At 35.3% G+C, this 15225-nt stretch overlaps 1 protein-coding gene across 2 annotated transcripts in view; it reads left to right on the plus strand.

The window, feature by feature from the left end:
* UBE2K (ubiquitin conjugating enzyme E2 K) overlaps positions 1-13667 on the plus strand; it is an 81538-nt gene extending 67871 nt beyond the window's left edge. For both annotated transcript variants that reach the window (XM_082838850.1, XM_082838849.1), the window contains 3 exons: positions 5516-5615; positions 8742-8870; positions 9198-13667. In XM_082838850.1, coding sequence (XP_082694976.1) covers positions 5516-5615; positions 8742-8870; positions 9198-9272 — 304 coding nt within the window. In that variant the 3' untranslated portion in view covers positions 9273-13667. The remainder of the gene's footprint in view (positions 1-5515; positions 5616-8741; positions 8871-9197) is intronic.
* The last annotated feature ends 1558 nt before the right edge of the window (positions 13668-15225 follow it).

A 15225-nucleotide genomic window follows, 5' to 3' on the forward strand; every position in this document is an offset into this window, starting at 1 on the left:
ATTTAGTCTAGAAAAATAATTTCTATTTTCCCAGCCCTGTTTCAGAATTAGAAATTTCCATTACACAGGACTGCCTTGGCAGTCCAGTGGTTAAGACTCCATGTTTCCAATCCATGGGGTGCAGGTTTGATCCCTGGTTGGGGAACTAAGATCCCATGTGCCGTGCAGTGCAGCCAAAAAAAAAAAAAAAAAAAATTTCCATTTCATATAACTGTGTAGTGGTTTAAAAAGTTTTTAAAATTTTCTTTTCTTTTCAATGCTAGTTTAGCATTTCACCTAATTTTAAAACATCATAACCAAAGTTTTTCCTATTTCTGTAGCTTCTCTAAAAGGATGAGTTGATCAATAAAATTTTTTATTCTGATAGCTTTGTTTTTTAAACACAACTTTAAAAAATGCTTTTTGAGGTGTGATTTATCTTAAACTGTACACATTAAAAATGCACAATTTGATAAATGCACAGATACCTCCATGAAGCTATCACAAATCAAGATAGCGAACATAACCAACATAGACAAAAGTTTCCTAGTGAGTGTCCCTTCGTAATTGCTCCTTCCCACCCTTCCTGCTCCCCCATTCCCCAGCAACCACTGATCTGCTGTCACTATAGATTAGTTTGCATTTTCTGGAATTTAATATAAATGACAATTCTGATAGCATTTTAGATTAAGAACCATTTGTATTGTAATTTTTCTCTAGTAGATAAAATATAGACATGTTTGTGATACTGGTTTAATTATATTGGTTTAGAACAGCCTTTCTCAATTCGCTTTAAGCTGTAATGCACTGAAGTAGTATTTCTCAAAAATTAGTTTGCATCAGAATCACTTGGAGTATCTGTTAAGCCACCCCAGAGTTTCTGATTCAGTAGGTCTGGGACAGGCTAAGAATTTTCATTTTGTAGAAGTTCCCAAGTGATGTTGCTGCTACCGGTTGAAGAAGGCGCATTCCTTAAGACATTTGTTGCTGATAATAAATTAAGTTTTTTCCTAAGCATCCAGGATGGTACTATTTATATACTATCCTTGGGGAAATTGAGAAAATACTTAGTAATTTTTTCTGTTCTGTGGTTAAAATGAGGAATCCAGTTCAAAAAGACTGGTTTAGAATTATCTAATTTGTGTGGTGAAAATGGGCATGTTCTTTAGTAATCTTCAACATTTAGCAGAAGCAAGAAGAACTACAATTCTGCAGCCTGTGGAAGGAAAACCACGTTCACAAAAAGATACACAAAATGAAAAGGCAGAGGACTTTGTACCAGATGAAGGAACAAGATAAAACCCCAGAAAAACAACTAAATGAAGTGGAGATAGGCAATTCCAGAAAAAGAATTCAGAGTAATGAGAGTGAAGATGATCCAGGACCTCAAAAAGAATGGAGGCAAAGATCGAGAAGATGCAAGAAATGTTTAACAAAGACCTAGAAGAATTAAAGAACAAACAAACAGAAATGAACAATACAGTAACTGAAATGAAAACTACATTAGAAGGAATCAATAGCAGAATAACAGGCAGAAGAACAGATAAGTGACCTGGAAGACAGAATAGTGGAATTCACTGCTGCGGAACAGAATAAAGAAAAAAGAATGGAAAGAAATGAAGACAGCCTACGAGACCTCTGGGGCAACGTTAAACACAACAGCATTCTCATCATACGGGTCCCAGAGGAGAAGAGAGAGAGAAGGGATCCGAGAAAGTATTTGAAGAGATTACAGTCGAAAACTTCCCTAATATGGGAAAGGAAATAGCCACCCAATCCAGGAAACGCAGAGTCCCAGGCAGGATAAACCCAAGGAGAAACACACCAAGACACACAGTAATCAAATTGACAAAAATTAAAGGCAAAGAAAAATTATTAAAAGCAACAAGGGAAAAACGGCAGATAACATACAAGGGAACTCCCATAAGGTTAACAGCTGATTTCTCAGTAGAAACTCTACAAGCCAGAAGGGAGTGCCATGATATATTTAAAGTGATGAAAGGGAAGAATCTACAACCAAGGTTACTCTACCCAGCAAGTATCTCATTCATATTGGACAGAGAAATCAGAAGCTTTACAGACAAGCAAAAGCTAAGAGAATTCAACACCACTAAACCAGCTCTACAACAAATGCTAAAGGAACTTCTCTAAGTGGGAAATGCGAGTAGAAAAGGACCTACAAAAAGAAACCCATGGGCTTCCCTGGTGGCACAGTGGTTGAGAGTCCGCCTGCCGATGCAGGAGACACGGGTTCGTGACCTGGTCCGGGAAGATCCCACATGCCGCGGAGCGGCTAGGCCCGTGAGCCATGGCCGCTAGGCCTGCGCACCCGGAGCCTGTGTTCCGCAACGGGAGAGGCCACAACAGTGAGAGGCCCACGTACTGCAAAGAAAAACAAAAAAAAATAACAATCAACAAAATGGTAATAGGAACATACATATCAATAATTAGCTTAAACATGAATGGATTAAATACTCCAACCAAAAGACACAGGCTTGCTGAATGAATACAAAAACAAGACCCAAATATATGCTGTCTCTAAGAGACCCACTTCAGACCTAAGGACACATATAGACTGAAAGTAAGGGAATGGAAAAAGATATTCCATGCAAATGGAAATCAAAAGAAAGCTGGAGTAGCAATACTCATATCAGGTAAAATAGACTTTAAAGTAAAGAATGTTACAAGAGACAAGGAAGGGCACTACATAATGATCAAGGGATCAATCCAAGAAGAATATTTAACAATCGTAAACATATATGCACCCAAAATAGGAGCACTTCAGTACATAAGGCAACTGCTAACAGCTATAAGAGAGGAAATCAATGGTAGCGCAGTAATAGTGGGGGAATTTAACACCTTACTTTCACCAATGGAGAAATCATCGAAACAGAAAATTAATAAGGAAACACAATAGAAGCAGATAGATTTAATTGATATTTATATCAGTTAAATGACACAATAGACCAGATAGATTTAATTGATATTTATAGGACATTCCATCCAAAAGCAGCCGACTGTACTTTCTTCTCAAGTGCACATGGAACATTCTCCGGGATAGATCACATCTTGAGTCACAAATCAAGCCTCAGTAAATTTAAGAAAATTGAAATCATATCAAGCATCTTTTCTGACGACAATGCTATGAGATTAGAAATCATTTATAGGGGAAAAAAGTGTAAAAAACACAAACACATGGAGGCTAAACAATATGTTACTAAATAACCAAGAGATCAGTGAAGACATCAAAGAGGAAATCAAAAAATACCTGGAGACAAATTACAACGAAAACACAACGATACAAAACCTATGGAATGCAGCAAAAGCAGTTCTAAGAGGGAAGTTTATAGCAGTACAAGCCTACCTCAAGAGACAAGAAAAATCTCAAACAATCTAACCTTACATCTAAAGGAACTAGAGAAAGAAGAACAAACAAAACCCAAAGTTAGCAGAAGGAAAGAAATCGTAAATATCAGAGCAGAAATTAATGATATAGGACAAAGAAAACATTATCAAAGATCAATATAACTAAAAGCTGTTTCTTTGAGAAGATAAAATTGCTGAACCTTTAGCCAGACTCATCAAGAAAAAGAGGGAGAGAACTCAAATCAATAAAATTAGAAATGAAAAAGGAGAAGTTACAACAGACACAGCAGAAATACAAAGCATCCTAAGAGACTACTACAAGCAACTCTATGCCAATAAAATGGACAACTTCCAAGACTGAACCAGGAAGAAATAGAAAATATGAACAGACCAATCACAAGTAATGAAATTGTGATTAAAAATCTTCCAACAGGGCTTCCGTAGTGGAGCAGTGGTTGAGAGTCCACCTGCCAATTCTGGGGACACGGGTTCGTGCCCCGGTCTGGGAAGATCCCACATGCTGTGGAGTCGCTGGGCCTATGAGCCATGGCCGCTGAGCCTGCGCGTCTGGAGCCTGTGCTCGGCAATGGGAGAGGCCACAGCAGTGAGAGGTCCGCATACCGCAAAAAAAAAAAAAATCTTCCAACAAAAGTCCATGACCCGATGGCTTCACAGGTGAATTCTATCAAACATTTAGAGCAGAGCCAACACCCATCCTTCTCAAACTCTTCCAAAACATTGCAAGGAAGGAACACACCCAAACTCATTTCTATGAGGCCACCATCACCCTGATACCAAAACCAGACAAAGATACTACAAAAAAAGAAAATTACAGATCAATATCACTGATGAACATAGATGCAAAAATCCTCAACAAAATACTAGCAAACAGAATCCAACAACACATTAAAGGGATCATACACCATGATGAAGTGGGATTTATTCCAGGGATGCAAGGATTCTTCAATATACGCAAATCAATCAATGTGATACACCATATTAACAAATTGAAGAATAAAAACGATATGATCATCTTAAAAAATAATCTTCAACTTTTAAAATAGTTCACTACTATGCTATTTCACTATTGTATTCAGAAATATTTGTATATTAAGTGGTCAAGTAATTTTTTAACAGAAATATTAAGAGTCCTTTTTGGTTAGGTAGATACCATTTTCTAGATAAATATTTGCTTTATAAACACATTTAGAGGCATGAATATTATGTATATGAAGCAAAAAATTTTCCCTTTTCAGAATGTTATAGAATGATTTTTTAATTTTCTTTCATTTTTTATTGAAGTATAGGTGCTGTACAATATTATATAAGTTACAGGTGTACAATTTTATGTTAATTACAGGTAAACAGTATTATAAGTTACAGGTGTACAATATAGTGATACACAATTTTTAAAGGTTATATTCCATTTATACTTATAAAATAATATATATTTATTATTATTATAAAGTATTGGCTGTATTCCCCATGTTGTACAGTATATCCTTGTAGCTTATTTTATAGTTGATAATTTGTACCTCTTACAGCCCATCCCTGTATTGCCTCTCCCTCCTTCTTTCTCCCCACTGCTCACCACTAGTTTGTTGTCTTTGTCTGTGAGTCTGCTTCTTTTTTGTTGTATTCTCTAGTTTTATTTTTTAGATTTCATGTTTAAGTGCTATCATACATAGTATTTGTCTTTCTTTATCTGACATATCACTTAGCATAATGCCCTCCAAGTAATTTTATGCTTTCTTGAAAATAAAGGATATTTGCTTGATGGTATCTTGTTTTTAGAATTGCACAGAAAGGAAGTTTCACATGTTACTTTATCACTTTATTTTAAGTTTGTGTCTATAGAAATGGATAGAAAGTAAGTCAGTAGATAAAGCTGACCAGAAGGATATGTCAACAACACGGGCAATACGGAAAAAACTAAGCCAATTAAGGGCAATTTGAGGTGTCTTAAGAAATAGAATGACTCATTTGTTGTAAAAAAAAAAAAAAAAAAAAAAGGGTAGGCAGATATATAATTATAAATTTCTAAGACTTAATTATATGATTAAGATAAAAATCTAGATTATTTTTAGCTTCAGTAGTTTCCATGTTTTATTCAGAAAACCTCTATTTTGGTTTGTTCTTAACTGGGATATCTTCCTATTTTGAATTTCAGGGCAGCAGCAATGACTCTCCGCACGGTATTATTGTCATTGCAAGCACTACTGGCAGCTGCAGAACCAGATGATCCACAAGATGCAGTAGTAGCAAATCAGGTAAGGTAGCTGCTTTTGAACGACTTTCTTGTACTTACCTATGAGTGTTTACTTTAGTGGTTTGCAGTGGTTAGAACAGAAGCATACGTCTATTGAAAGTAAATTTGGAAATGGTTTCCTTTCTTGCTGTGAGATTATTGTATCAGATGTAATAGTGAAAACCTAATTTTGTGATTTTTTTTAACACAGTAGTTTGTTTATATGGTAGATGCTTTTTTCCTAACATGTTATGAAGTTTTCAAAAACACAATGTTGAAAGAATTACACAGTGAATACCCACATATCTACCTACCATCTTGATTCTATGATTAACATTTTACTTCATGTGCTTTATCATGTGTGTATCCATTTGTCTGTCTCTTAATTCAGTGATGATCCTTCCCTCATGATAATGTTAATCAGCTCCAACTGTGGCACTGAGTAGTTTCATGGTGAAGGTTATCAAAAACCTTGTAATTGCCAAATGGAATAAATATTTTTCAGTTGTGATCTTTGATTTCCAAGGCAGAGGTTAGCAAATTACTGCCAGACTGACTGTTTATGTAAATAATGTTTTATTGGAACATAGCCACCCTCATTTGTTTACAGCTACAAGTGGCAGAATTGAATAATTATGACAGAGACAGTATTGTCTGAAAGCCTGAATAATTATTTTCTGGTCCTTTAAGAAAGTTTGCCAACCCACACTCTAAACCAGTGGTTCCCAACCATTTTGGAACCAGGGACTGGTTTCGTTGAAGACAATTTTTCTTCGGACCGGTGGTGGGGGGTGGGGTGGAGATGGTTCGGGCGGTGATGCGAGCGATGGGGAGCGGCAGGTGCAGCTTTGCTCGCTCGCTGCTCACCTCCTGCTGTGTGGACCGGTTCCTAACAGGCCAAGGATCGGTACTGGTCCGCAGCCTGGGGGTTGGGGACCCCTGCTCTAAACCAGTAGGATTTATTGAGCCTTGTGTGTTTTTTTTTTTTTTTTTTTTTGCGGTATGCGGGCCTCTCACTGTTGTGGCCTCTCCCGTTGCGGAGCACAGGCTCCGGTCGCGCAGGCTCAGCGGCCATGGCTCACAGGCCCAGCCACTCCGTGGCATGTGGGATCTTCCCGGACCAGGGCACGAACCCATGTGCCCTGCATCGGCAGGCAGACTCTCAACCACTGCGCCACCAGGGAAGCCCTGTTATTTTTGTTTTTTAACCCAGAAATTTTTTTTTTCTTGACTTCTGAGATACTATTCTCTTTTCCCATCTTCGTAGTTGTGGTTGTTCCCTCCTACTTCCTACAGTTGTTTCTCTTCTTTCTCCACTCTGCCGCCCTGCGTTTTTGTCCCCAACCTGGGATTGAATCCGTGCCCCCTGCAGTGGAAGTGTGGAGTCCTAATTACTGGACCACCAAGGAATTACCTCTCCTCCCTTTTAAATATAGTTTCTCAGTTCTTACACTGTTTCTTTCACTTTCCATTTTATACGCTCACTTGGACGATCATATCCATACTGATATTACCACCTGTATGTTGATAACGATATTCAGGCTTGACCTCTGTCCTGAGCCCAAGAGCCTGTTTGGAAGTGGAGAGCTCTATATGAATATTCCATGGGTACCTTAGTACAGCATTCCCAAAACTGAATGCAGAATCTTAAACCTGTGAACCTGTTCATTGTTCTGTAATATAATCAGCTTATTTATATATCCCAGTCACAGGCTTGGAGTACTTCTCTATGTCTCCTTCTCTTTCGTATCCCAGTATCTCTCTGTCGTAATACTTCTCTGATTGACTTAATTCACATGTTTAAAAATTTCTCATTTTACTGCTCTGATGGAGCTCCCTACCTCAGCCTCTTCTTCCCCTCATATTCTGCACTGATAGCAGTTAGCTTTATAAAGTGTAAATCTTATTTCACTTTACTGTTAAAAACCTATTAGTAGCTTTACTTTCACCTACTTGATAAGTCCAAATTGTTTAGTTTGAAGAGTTCCTCCATGATTTGAACTGTCTGTAAACCCAGTTTCATCTCCTAAATTCTTACTGTTCTTCAAACTCACGCTGTTCAAGATGGTATCATTCCTACATGTCATTTCACCCAGTCTGCCATTTTCCCTCTGCCTAAGAAAACATTTCCTCTTAGAAACTTCTTCCTTTCCTTTGAAAAGTTCGTCACCCCTTATGTTGTATATATCCTTGTTAATGTGTTCTACTATTATTTGCCTTAGAGTGCTTAGAATTATGGTTTAACGTGTTATATATGTGCTATTGGTTCATTTTCGATAGTCAGAAACATGGCTTGAGTTCCAGCTTTGATTTCCTGTTGAGTTCTGAGCCTCAAAGGTTGAGGTTGGACTCAGTTTTCTTCTAACTCTGTTCAGTAGTTTGACTTATTTCCTTTTAATAATGGTGGAAACTAGATTTATCATTTTAATGTATAGAAATATTTAATGTGTATAAAACATCTTAAGAAATATTAAAGTGAATTTAATATTTTAAATTTATACTTGGCTTTATTAATTAATGGTAGTCCCAGAATATTTGAGAATAAATTTACTTCTTTCCAATGCATATGGAAAATCTTACCTTTTGAAAAGTACTCTATGGTGAGTTCATAATCATCTCAAAACATGTGCTGTAAGTTAGGACTTTGCATATGGGGTTTTCTTAAATCCCTGTACACTAATACAGCTCTAGCAAAACAGCAAAGTCAAGTTGTATTCTAGCCTGAGCTATGATTGATACAGAAGTTGGTTACATTTATTAATGTCCACATAATTTTAGAAGCTAGTAATTCTGTTTATCTCTGTAATGTTTGCCACTGCACAGTGTTCAGAGACAACTCTAATAACTCCATTTAGTATTAGTTTTCTGCTACTTTGTTGAAATTGGGGATTAAAGTTGATAAACGTTACTTTTGTTTTTCTTTCCTCAGTGCAACTTGTGAATCACAGCTTCAGGTTAAACAGTCTTTTCTTGAGTGACATAGTGTGTTTGCAGTGGAAAGTGAATCAGTCACATTTTAAAAATTGAATCTACATTTATTTACATTTTACTTAGAAAAATCAGGTTTTTAGGCAATTAGGACATGAGTTAACTATATTGAATATTATAACTGCATTGTCATGCCAATCAATTTTTTTCCCCCATATAGTACAAACAAAATCCCGAAATGTTCAAACAGACAGCTCGACTTTGGGCACATGTGTATGCTGGAGCACCAGTTTCTAGTCCAGAATACACCAAAAAAATAGAAAACCTATGTGCTATGGGCTTTGATAGGGTAAGTACATAAAGGCATGTTGATTTTTACTTATTCATTAAATTATTGCTGCAAATCCTTGGCTGACAAAAGTGGCTCAAAAAAATACCCTAAATCTAATTTTGATAAGCAAACTTTGTTACTAAAACCAGTGATCTTTCTCTTTTTTTTTGGCTGATTCCAGTCATTGGTTTTAGAAGCTTCTTTTTATGAAGTGCAAGGTAACTTAAAAATGAAAAAACAAGGTGTGGTTTCTTAATATAAAGACAGTGGGTGATGCAGTATTTTAAAAATATTTCCTTGAGATTTTATTTATTTATTTATTTTGTCCCCTTTTCTTTTCTACAGAATGCAGTAATAGTGGCCTTGTCTTCAAAATCTTGGGATGTAGAGACTGCAACAGAATTGCTTCTGAGTAACTGAGACATAGAGCTGCTGATATAGTCAAGCTTGCCCCTTCTTGAGGAGCATCAACATCTGTTATTTTTAGGATTCTGCGTAGATTTCTTTTAAACTGGCATTCTTGCCTAATGATGTTATCTAGGCACCATTGGAGACTGAAAAAAATCTCTGCTCTGTAAATAAAGCTAATTAAACGTCTCTGTAAATTTAAAAAGGGGAAATACTTTAATTTTTTTCTTACTTAATAGTGTAAAAATTCTTTGAGCTAAGCTAAAACCATGGAAAAAACATGCTACTTTAGTGTTTAGCAGTGTACCAAGACTAGCAAGAGTTTGCTTCAGGATTTTGTTGAATAATTAAGATAATATTTTGAGTGTGTCAGGGCCATTCAAATCGTTGGTGTTGCATCACAGCTACCTTAACTGTTTTTAACATGGATCCTCTGTGCCTGTGAATTTACTTGCATGCTTGTACTTGACTTCTTAGGATGGGTAGCTGAAAAGACCACCATTTTAAGCATTTGAGAATTCTTAAATTTGAGATTATTCAGAATTGAAGATGGTGACCTATTCAGAGCCTTTTTGTCCTTGTCAGCAGACTGGGACACCATGTCTGTTTTTCCCCTCTTACCACACACAGCTAATATTCTAATAGTAAATTTCTCTCTTTGGTGGGGAAATGTGCTGAGGGACAGTATCCCTTGCTCCATTTTTAGGTTGTCCATTTGGAATGTTTTGTCACAATTCTTCACTCTTAGAACTTTCATATATAAGTAATAATGTAAAAACGGAGCTGCCAGTTTCGTTTCTCTTGCAAAAACAGTAAAAACTTGATGTTGCAGTATTCCCAGATTTAATGAAAGAACCCAGCTTAATTTTTCAGTGAATTTAACATCTTTCTATTTTTAAACTGATGAAATTTTTCTTTGACAACTTGCAAGGGTGAAATCAACTGTTGGCAGTTTTTTAAGCCTAATTTTGGCTTTATAAGAGATTGCTTTATCAGATCCTTTAAAAGTCACTCTTGTGTGCATTTCCCCCAATTGACACATGAAAGCTGTGTTGGTGTTTTACTGTACATACTTCAGATGCACATAGGAATAGAAGTGTGTTATAAATCTAGCTTTCTTTATGATGTTTCTGATAATATGAGAATTGAAAACTTTACCTTCTCTTGTACATAGTCAGACTTTCTATACGTATTAAACTTACATTTCATTCTAAGTTCAAAAGTTTGAAAATTATTAGTTTTGCAAGCTCAAACACTAATGTGACCATTTTATGAAGGGTGAAATGGATTTGTGTAGGCTGTTCTATACGTAGAAACACAGTTATTATTACATATTCAGGACCAATGCAAAAATAACAAAAATGTAATGGAATCAGAGTGAATTAAAGTAAGGCTGTATACTGAAAGTCATATTATAAAAGGTTTGCTTTCTTCAAGTGTTACTTATCCTAAATTATAATGGTTAAGTGTTTGGAAAATAGTTTTGAACCATAAATTCAGCATAATTTCATTTGACTTCTCAATAATCTTAGAAGCAATAAAAGAACCATTATTAAATATATTGTAATGTTAAGATGTGGAGGTTCTTCCAACAACTTGTAAGGCTTTCCTAATCAATAGTAAACTCTTGTAGTTGATTTTATTGCATACTAAACACAAGTTGCTGTTTTTTTCCCCTATATGTTTGCTTAAGTATAAATTTCTTTATACAATCACCTCCTTTTGTTGTAGTTTAGTTACTTTCTAAAGATGCCAAAGGAAACAAGATTTTTCTTTATTTATTTTAAATAGCTAAAACCATGTACTTTTCTTTATATTTTTGAAGTAAGGTTGGAATTGTGTGAAAATGTGGACAGTTTTGTTCCATTGTTGGTTAGAATTAATTTTTATTTTTAGTGGCGGGTGGCTTGGTAATATTAGTAATATTTGGATTATTTTAAATATCAGACACCTCTACCCAGTTTACTATTTGCCTATTTTATCAGGGTATATTTAATTGTCCTGTGGTTTGACAAATGAGAGAGAAAGAACTGAGAATTTACTAAGGGTCAAGCATTATATACTTTGCTCTTGGAGGCAGCTATACCTTGCCTATGACTTTTATGCACCTTAGCCCCTTAGGGTTTACTCATCTAACTACAGTTCAACATCCCCAATGCCCAGGAAATTGAAAAGTACAATATTTTGTATGAGAGGTTCTTCATAATGAATTTTTCATTTCTAAAATTTACCTCATTTACATTTAATGTGATAATCTCTTTCTTTTTCTGGTACATTTCCTACTGTCGCCTTCTGTTGTTTTGTTTGTTTGTTTTTGTTTTTTTCCTATTTTTCTACAGGTAGATTTATTTCCCAAACATAGAAATAAAGGCAGTTGCTCTTTTCTGTGGTCTTATATATGTTCGGAAAAAGAACATTAAAAGTGCAGGTCTAGGGAAGAGGTACCCTGATGGAAATTATTTTTATAATTCTCAATCATTTGTGATTTGTCAGTTGTGAAGGCCTCAAAAATTATGGTAAAAAATATAAACAGTTTTATCCCATTTAGGGCAGACAGATTTGCTACAAGTCACTGATACTCCTATAGGCTTTTACTGTAATCAGGTCTGTTTCCTGAGTATGTGCCTGACCTTTAAAAGAACAAATAATTAGTTATGTAGTATTTCAGTACAGATGACTAAATGAATGAGTAGCAATTTGTGACCCAAATAAGTATACGGTAAGATATATAAATATTTGAGAAACTGGTACTAAATCAGATGCTCTGTGTTGGCTCCCCCAAATGTTTGGAATTGTGACTATGATTTACTTAAACACATAACACGTTCAAGTATATATGTGTGTGTTTGTATTCTGACCATTTTGCTTCTGAGGAGAGTTATCTATGGAATGAAATACATAATTTTTCTTTTTTTGGAAGTATTTCACGTTTGTGATTGCTGGTGGTGCTTAAAACTATGCAAAATAATTTTAAAGTATAAGAAAAAATTGGCAGATAAAGTGGATATTGCTTATTTATGCACTACAGAATGCAGCATATCGTATTACTGCTGCTTTGTAAGCTTATCAATGTGAAAAGCAGTTCTTGGCTCTAAGTGTATGCCTGATTTGAGCTTTTAAAACTCTACAATAGGGGTATAATAATGTTCCACGATCCTTGTTAGCACAGGAAACAAAAACTTTTTTTTGTTGTTGTTGTTGTTTTAAAGATGGATTTGGGCTTGGAAGAGTTGGAGCCAGGTATACTCTTGTACCTAGATGGAAACAATGTTTGGATAGGAAAAGGAAGCTGTTTACAGTTAACTTGATTTCGTGGAGTTTTACAAAATGATGTTGTATTTAATCACTTTTTCTAGTTCAAGAAATTTCAATTCCAGGGTACAAACCATTGATTTTAAAAATTTGCATTTCCATTCTTTTAGTACCAGTTAAAAATAAATGCTTAACATCAGCTATTTGCCGTCACTTGGGGAATAAGGTAACTTGAAGTATTTACTGATAAATAGCCTTTCTTCAAGTGTGACTTTTCTGCCGTGTCTACATATTATGTCACATGTTCTGTTTGCACTGTTGCAATATGGATCAAAAATCTTGTGGCATAAGGGTAGGGGAATGTCAGTATCTCACTTGTCCCATTTGTTCTGTTACTGCTCTGTTGGACTGATCTACCCTCATAAACCTGTGATCATCACCTAAATGTAAGTTGTGAATGTGTCACCTTTTGCTTGGTTATTTCAACCAAGCATTGAATATATACATATATATGTATATATTCAATGCTGCTGTATGTAATCAGGTGTGGCACAGTTTATCGGTTTGGTCCTAGGGGGTGAGTGGATTCATATCATTTGCACTGTGCTGTTAAATGATCCTTGTGTGCTTGCTGTTACCTACTTTTTACAGGCATCATAATAAAAGCTAGACTATTTCTTTGGGGGGAAAGAGACTTATTTAATGTAATTTAAAGACTTTTCCAATAGAAAATGAAATACTATTGAAAATAATATCTATTTTTTAGCTTTCAGCAATTGATGGTGCTTTGTTGTGGTGTCTGCTGGAAGTCTACTGCCATTATAGGGATTTTCATTAACTTCACTGAGAAAGAATCTTGCTTGTTAGCTTCTCTAGATCTCTATTCTAAACAATCTGTTAGTGATGATAAATTCTATAGGAGGATCTATTCTGAGCCGTTAACTTCCTGTAAGGGGAAAATTGGGTGGGTTACCAGAAAGACTATTGAAGCAGGGTGGGCTGGGGGTGGAGGGTTGGGTATTTGTCTTGAGAATTAAAAACTACGAAACACTTTTGTACACAACTGATTTTTTAAAAAATAAACACATTTTTAAAGATGTTGAATTTTTTTTCCCCCTTACTGGGAATTCTTAAAAATAAATGCATGCATGTTTTCCCCTGAAAATGGTTTATATCTTCTTTCTAGGTGCTCATCAATAGACAGGCAGTTAAGCCTCCACATTGCTTTAAACAAGAAAAACAACCAAGTAGATATTTCTACTAGGCACGTTTTACAGTAATGAGTATATGTTGATAAATGCAATAAATTATATTAGTGCTTTGAATTTTAAAATAGGTTGAAATTCTAATTAAAACGATTTGAAAATATAACACTATTTGGCTAGATTCTAATCCAAAATTTAGAGTAATCCAGAGGTAGTTGATACTGAAAGTAATATTTATTTTCATGTAAGCACACAAATCTTTCTGGAAAGGGTGCCTATTACAGTGACAAGGACTCTGAATTGTTTCAGCAAGTTCTGGGTTATACTGGATAACTTCTGCCACTATTGATACTGATAATTAGAAGAGGCTATGTTGGTTAGGGTTTGTATTATTTCATATGGCAAACTGATTGTTAACTTTGTGTCTCTAGGGTATTTACTACCAGCTTTCAGCAGGCTTATGAGTTACTATAGCCTGGAGATGGAATTGCTTCTCACTGGAATACCAGTATGAAGGGCTCTTTTCATGGAGCAAGCTATATCCTTACATATTAAAAATCAAGGATAACAAATGGAATTCGAGAGTCCTCATGCTAATGCTTAGCACAGGATGGTCAAATTCAAATGATAGTAAACACTTGGTATGTGTTTTGTTTCATTCATCAAAGAATTAACATGAATTCTCTAAAGTTTTTAGGAGTATTTCCTACAGTAATATACTATCTACTCAAGTATTCATATTGTAATGTTCATTTCCCCTCATTGAATTTCAGTAAAAGTATATTAAAGCACAACTTTATAAATCTAGTTAATCTTTTATCATAAATTACTTTTTAATAGGATGTTGACCAAAGTCAAGAAGGGCAATCTGTTTTAAATATTCAGTTTACGATACTTGATACTTGTAGAGCCTTTTTTCAAGATACACAGATAAAACAAGGCAAACACTATAAAACGGGGCAAAGTTTCAGAAACTCAGAGTGTTTCATACTTAGTTAATATACCTAGTACTCTGTTTCTCCCTTACAGTGTAAAAGCTTAGCTACATGTACAGAATATACCTAATTTTTATTAAGAGCAACAAATAGTGACTTTTATCTCCTACACAGCTAACATTCAGCTCTCTAGTTACTGTATTCCTCAGCTCTTCATTTTTAGTATGTGAAAAATATATATTCCTTTGCTATATACATTCATTATTATTTGTATTATATTGATAGATGAATGTCCTCCTGTCCTAAGTAGTACTTAGGAACAGGATTAATGACGTTCCAGTGGTATCTCCTAACCATATTCATAGAATTACAGAATTTTAAGGAAAAGGAGACCTTCCAGTCTCCTCTTTTAAAATAGATCGATTAAAATAAGTTGGATACCTAGAGTCACAGGTTATTTGGGGGGGACAATCCCTTAATATTGTTATTTATATGTGCCTACTAAACCTGGTAGCTTTTTGAGACCTAAAATGCTATTCTTGTTTTCCTTAAAAATAGGAAATGTGGAGGGAT

The sequence above is a fragment of the Leucopleurus acutus genome (assembly GCF_964270905.1).
Source record: "Leucopleurus acutus genome assembly, chromosome: 4".
Lineage (NCBI taxonomy): Eukaryota > Metazoa > Chordata > Mammalia > Artiodactyla > Delphinidae > Leucopleurus > Leucopleurus acutus.